The sequence below is a fragment of the Lepisosteus platostomus genome, chromosome 9, assembly GCF_059453375.1.
Source record: "Lepisosteus platostomus isolate fLepPlt1 chromosome 9, fLepPlt1.hap1, whole genome shotgun sequence".
Classification (NCBI taxonomy): domain Eukaryota; kingdom Metazoa; phylum Chordata; class Actinopteri; order Semionotiformes; family Lepisosteidae; genus Lepisosteus; species Lepisosteus platostomus.
The window spans coordinates 5661687-5668156 of record NC_142619.1 but is presented as its reverse complement, the minus strand read 5'-3'; the positions used below and the strand labels follow the sequence as shown (position 1 = coordinate 5668156).

General features: G+C 40.6%; 1 protein-coding gene across 2 annotated transcripts in view; it reads left to right on the top strand.

Annotated features, from left to right (window-relative positions):
- Positions 1-701: 701 nt before the first annotated feature.
- The window catches only part of fbln1 (fibulin 1), a 65196-nt gene continuing 59427 nt past the window's right edge, over positions 702-6470 (top strand). The window contains exon 1 of one of the 2 annotated variants that reach the window (XM_088646653.1): positions 702-1005. In XM_088646653.1, coding sequence (XP_088502779.1) covers positions 951-1005 — 55 coding nt within the window. In that variant the 5' untranslated portion in view covers positions 702-950. The remainder of the gene's footprint in view (positions 1006-6470) is intronic. The other variant, XM_088646652.1, reaches the window with a different exon arrangement.

The window sequence follows — 6470 nt, the reverse complement described above, 5'->3', positions numbered from 1 at the left end:
CTCACGCCAGGGACAATGTTCCCAGAAGCCAGTCGTCCTACCAGCATGTCTGGTGGTCATTTGGGACAAAACGCATGTGAATGCAGGGAGAACACGCAGACTCCATGCAGATAGCACCCCAGGAAACCCACTGCATTCAAAATTTAAGAAGTCCTATTATTGAATATTACAGAAAATGACATCAGGCTGTCTCATCAAGACTGGTAAGTTAAAAGCAGGTAATCGGTTTATTGGTGCTACAGCTTAGTTACTTATTCATTTCAATTATTAACCAATTTGTTTGAAGATGGATTCAGCGAACCATTTTGCGGTTTTTAAAAGTTTATTTCCACACGAATGTCTACAGTAATAGTGGGACATCAGTGCAACAAACCTCACCACAGGTTTATTAACTGATCGGTTAATTGCATCTCTCACTCCTTAAAATGAGGGTATCCCTTTGAGACTCAGTAATGCGCGTAACGCGTTGATGATATAGCAACTAGCAATAGGATACAGTGTTTTAAATCAAGATGTGCAAAGCTTGCGGAGGTCTGGGTAAAAGTAAAATCGCATTTTAGACATATCATTACTTTTATTTAAAGAGGTCGTGAAATCTCACCGTCGTTATGTTGAAGCTTATCTTCAGTTCTGAATTACTAAACGTCTCACTGGTAGTTGAAAGAAGCCCAGCCCTAGTCTCGGGAGATAGCCCCCACACGACCCCCCGGAGAGACGGGATAATTAGAGCTTCGCTGCTAGACAGTCGTGCTGTGTTTTAAGCCATTTATCTCAGAGCGGCTGTTGAATCCCTCTCATTAAAGTGCGTGTGAGATGGTGAGAGTTGTTTACCCAATAGAGAAGACTGCTTTCAACACAGAATAAACTGGACACACAACCAAAGAAAAACAGGCTGAATTTTTCTTTTTTGGAGTTCAGTTTCATGAATTTGGTTCCTTTTTGCTTTTGTAATGGCACTCTCAGGCGTGTTGCTTTTTGCTTTATTCGAAGTTCTCAGCGGCCAAGGTAAGAAACGTTACCTCTCGCCCTGTTTTCAATAAAAAGTGAAGTTTTCACGTGGAAAAGGACTTTTTCTTGTAATGTTGGGCATTGGAAACAGTTTATTATGGGTTCATGTTGATCACCTACTGACCGCATTTATGCACGACTAACAACGCGAATGCCCGTATTTCACGTGTGCTTTTTTTTATCCGTTTGCAAGACTTCTTCAGCAAACGTGATAAACGTGCTCCTGTTCTGTCTGACTTGCTTATAAATGAACGAGAGAACCAACAAATACTTATCGCAATAGCGTGCAGAATTTGACCGATTAAGTATTAATTGCTTCTTTATGTTAAATGTCAGAAGACATTTATACCTACGAAAGATTTTGCCTTGCAGGGGAAATGCCTTTTTTTCTTTAAGCAAAGCAACAGGATTGAACGCCGGGCGAGGGGCATTATTCTGGTTTCTAGGCATGAACACCGGACACGCTGGATATGTGACTAATGGTTGGTGAAAAGTGTCTTTGAACGCGTTACCCGAGGCTCCAACATGCAGATTTTGTGACGGGAAATGAGCCCCAATTGTGCAGATGAGACCACAGTTACTGATCTCATCCGCACATTGTCCAAGTGTGACATCACTTCGTATTAATCGCCTTTTAAATATTCTAATACGAGTAGGTGTAGCTATGAAATAAACAGGTGCTCTTTCTTAATTTGTTAAATCAGGTTACTAATGTTTTCTATAATGCACATGTGTACAAAATGTTATTTTATCCGTTTAAAGACACAGTAAAGGGTTACCACACTGGTAGTTGACAGAGTAAATTCAATCTAATCAACACGCTTGGGAATTTTAGCTCTGCCTATAGGATTTATGTTATTTCGGTACCTTGATCAAGTCAAGAGTTCCAGGCAAATATATAAATTAAAGGAGTTAAGCACCTTAGCTTGTCTGGCAGACTATCCTATATCATAACTCCATGTTCACTGGTAGATCTCCATGTTCTAGTATCTTTTAATATCCTGAGCAATTTGCTTAAGTTTTCTAACTCTGGAGATCAGATCACTTAAAAGAGTCACAGGCTCTTATCTAGTATATATGCTAACATTGATTCTTCTAATTTATGAATATCAAAACATAAACATTATTTTTGGCTGTTCAGAACATATGTAGTTACAACGTTTTTGTCTAAAAAAGAATACATATTTGGCTTGTTTTCTAAATGAATACATATTGTAATTGCTGTACAAGTAGTTATTGAGGAACAGTCAATATGGCTGCCGTCATCTAGGTGGAGGGGAGTTCCCATTACCTGTAAAGTGCTTTGAGTGGAGTGTCCAGAAAAGCGCTATGTAAGTGTAAGCAATTATTATTAATTTAATGTTTTTTTTTCTGTTTGGAAGGCATTGTCTGATATGGAGCAGAACTCCACAAAAGTAATTTGTAGTGGGTCTGTATCAACCTGCATCTATAGACTCCATAGAAACCTTTTTTTCCCCACTCCTGTTACAATACTTGGCTTTAATTGGTAGATTAATTGTGATAATTATCGGTGTAGACTGACAAACACAATTAAAAATAAAAAAAAACAACTCAAACACTGGGAATGAAAAGCAAGACCTTGCTCTTTTTCATCTACAGCTTAGTCATTTATAAAGGGTGAGGTGAGTCCATCAGAAAGTGAGCAGATATCACTCCCAGGACACGAACATTGGAAGGAGAGCAACATGGATACAATGCTGTTTTTGCACAAGTGTTAGACTGTAGTTCTATCAACTTACATATGGGGTTTTACTGAACAGGATGGTTATTGAATTTGTTTGCTAAATAAAATTATATTCTGTGCTTGTCCTAGGAATTGGACTGTATAATTCTAATCATGACCTGACCCTTTGTGTGTTTCCTCTCACAGTACAAAACCATACTAGTAGGTTAATTGGCTTCTGGGAAATTTGGCCTTGGTGTGAGTGTCCTGTCCAGAGTTTATCCAGCCTTGTGCCTGCTGCTTAGCCTGAATAGGTTCCATCTTCCCACAACTCTGAATTTGGAAGAAGTAGTTAGAAAATTGATATTCTGTTCAGTTACTTCATAAGCTCCGTTCTTTCCCTCTCAGTTGCTATGCTGCCCTCTGGACATTTCATTACATATCAAACATCTCTCTGAAAAGAAGAACTTCATCAGGGATCAGACACAGGTGTGTTTGAGAGCCATGCACACATGGGCAGATGTATGAAAATACTATTGTTGGGATTTGGAATGATTTGGAATGAAAGTATTTTGTAACAGCACACCATTAAATAAGGTTTATTTAATTACAGTGATGGGCTCTAAAAAACATTTATGTTAATCTGGTCTTTCAATATGGGAGTTTAAAACTTAATTCAAGAATTATTTAATCTAATTTCCACAATAAAATACCAACATTGACAGGCTTAGGTGATTATATTCTTTAGAAGTTTCACAAGTTGTTGTTTTTTTACTGTAATCAGATTGTAATTGTTTGAGGTAATAGGAAGTAACCTTTAGTTTAAAAATTAATGCCTGTTTTCAAATAGCTGTCATGGCGTGGTTATATTGGAGCACTTGAAATGTTGCAAAGGACAATGTGGACGTCTCGGATGAGTTGCCTACACAGAATTCCACCCGAAATTCAAAATGCCCCAGCCAAGATGGAAAGCAAATTTAGTAAAGAAAAGTTGTCATGTGTAATACGTAATGGATAACGAAATCACACTTTTAAAGTCAGTGTGTGGCGTTGAATCAGAAATATTGCCTGGCACAGAACAGGTGTGCTTTCCCTCTAAGTAACTCTGTTTTTCAAGTGGTTAGCTGTGAAGAAATCGTTTTCTTTGGCCCATGTGCAGTAGAAGAAACGACCAGAAGACATGTTGCTTCATCACTTTTTCCAGTCTGTGAGGAATGCTTTCCCCCCAGCCTTTGTGTTTTGGAAAAAGATATCAATAGCTTTTGTAGTGGCCCTGTCAAGTAGTTTTGTCTACTTTTGAAGCAGATGTGTCTGCCATGGATAAGTCTTAATTGTTGAATAGTGGGGAACTCTGGGTTCTGGCTATTTTGGCTGTAGTATTTCTATTAATGATATTTGGCACCAGTCCCTAGACAGCACTGTGCAAAACCTGTCCAATAAAACCAGTCTGCCAAAACTAAGAAAGTAGAAGTAAAGGAAATATTCCTGACATTTCTTATGGGGAAATGCCAGTTTTCTTCTAGGCTTCCAAGTAGTGAATGCTTATTACATTTGTAAGGACTGTTTTTTTTTTCTTCTCTCTTTGAAGCCGTTCATGTCCAGAGAAAAGGAATGTCATACCAGGCAAGTGCACTGGGACAGGCGAGCCGTTAAATTTTGGTCCCACCACCAAAACCAAAAAAGTCTGCAGGAATTCAGCCCCCCTTCCTCAGACAGCTTCTGCTCATAAACCGGTCAATTAACTCCAGACTCCAGAGGTATAATCCAAAACTGTATATGTAAAAAATGAGATGCCTGTGCAAATGGGCTCTGGGTGGTACAGAACTGGTCAGGTTTGTGTGTTTCAGCCTGAGGCTTATTAAGCTACAGTGGTGTATTTATTTATTTTTAATATTTTGCATACATTTTATAGATCTTGGGTTCGCAGGGCCTCTTAGGGACACTTGCCAGCACTGGAGCTCAGCAGGTGTGAGCCTGGCCAGTACCTGGATGGGATTTATGTGTTCATGATACTGGAAATCTGTTTCCCAAAACCTAAAGGGAACCTGCTGCTATAGTACCTGTTTTTCATAGGTCTTTCAGAATACGTTGGGTGTATCGATTCCTTCTCAGTATCATTTGCAATAAAATGAGAACATTTCAGATTAATGTTCTCTGGGAAAGCTAAGGTTGCTGCTGGAAGAGGTATTAGTTAGGCCAGCAGGGGGCGCTCACCCTGTGGTCACTGTGGGTCCTAATGCTCCAGTATAGTGATGGAGAGACTATACTGTAAAAACGTGCTGTCTGTCGGAAGAGAGGTAAAACTGAGGTCCTGACTCTCTGTGGTCAGTAAAAATCCCAGGGTGTTTCTTGGAAAGAGTAGGGTTGTAACCCAGGCGTCCTAGCCAAATTTTCCATTGGCCTTTACCAGTCATGGCCTCCTAATGATCCTCAGATCTGGCATCTTTACTCTGTTTTCCTTCCCACTGATAGCTGGTGTGTGGGGAGCATTCTGGCGCACTATGGCTGCCGTCGCATCATCCAGGTAGATGCTGCACACTGCTGGTGGTGGAGGGGAGTCCCCATTACCTGTAAAGCGCTTTGAGTGGAGTGTCCAGAAAAATGCCATATAAGTGTAAAGAATTTGTATTCATTTATGGGGGTGCCTATTATTTGCCTTCTAAAATGTACCGTACCACTAAAAGGAGTGCTGCTCTTCTCCTCTGCAGCCGTTCCAATGATAAGCCCTATTTTACACTGCCAGTGAGGTGGAGCTGACGCACAGGCAGAGCGGACGTGCGCAGAGCTTGTGTTCACACCAGACATGACTCTGAAGGCACATTCTGCCCGAGGAATGATGCTCAAACCCGGTTATTTCTCAAATCTGACCTTCTCACGGTCTCTTTTATCACCTTTAGTGACACCCGCTGCCCTCTCTCGGGCTGCAGTGTCTTCAGACACTGTCCCCACAGCCACTCAAGTGCTGAAAGTCCTGCTTTCACATTTTTGCAAAGGCGGGTGGGGGGTGGGGGTTAGATTTATCGCAGGTCTTCGTCTCTTCAGCCCCATGATTTAATTTATGATGCATGTGCAATCCCAAATAATCTGTTAAATGCGTAAGCAGAGCTCAGCTTCAGTGACACTCAGATAAATCAGCACAGCATTAAGCTATAGATCCGCAGTGTATCAAATTCAAAACCCCAGATTAATACCAGATTTTTACAGATGGGTTGCAAACTGTGCTCCTTGGCTACAGTCGCTTTTATGAGTGTGTGCACCTCCCTTATCGCCTGCAAAGGGAGAGAAGGCAAACTTGTAGTGACAAGATGTAGGCTCTGACATTCTCATTCAGCTCAATAGGCGTGTTCAGTGTAGCAATAAGAAATTGAACGTTCTACAAACTACTCCCTGTTAGATGTATGCTTTACTGAGCGTCCTGGAATACCTTGTGCAGAACAAAGTTTTCTGCTCTCTTTTTGAAGTCTTTTAAAAACAATGCTCTGTATCACATCAGTATGTGCGCTAAAGCAAGAATTCTATTGTGTTTCCCGTGCCTTTACCAACAGTGAGTGGATGATCAATGCAAGGTATTGGCTGAGATGAATGTCTTGATTGGAAGCTATCTGCAAGTCAAAGGCTGACGTGATTACACAGATATTTAAGGCGAAGTATTGACACAGTTTTTCATTTGTTTTGGCTGTAGTTCATCACCCGACAGTCGTATTTTAACTGGATTTTTGCAACAGTTTGAAAGATCTGTGGACAAGTATGCCAACTTTAGGTTTTTCCAAAGACGTCT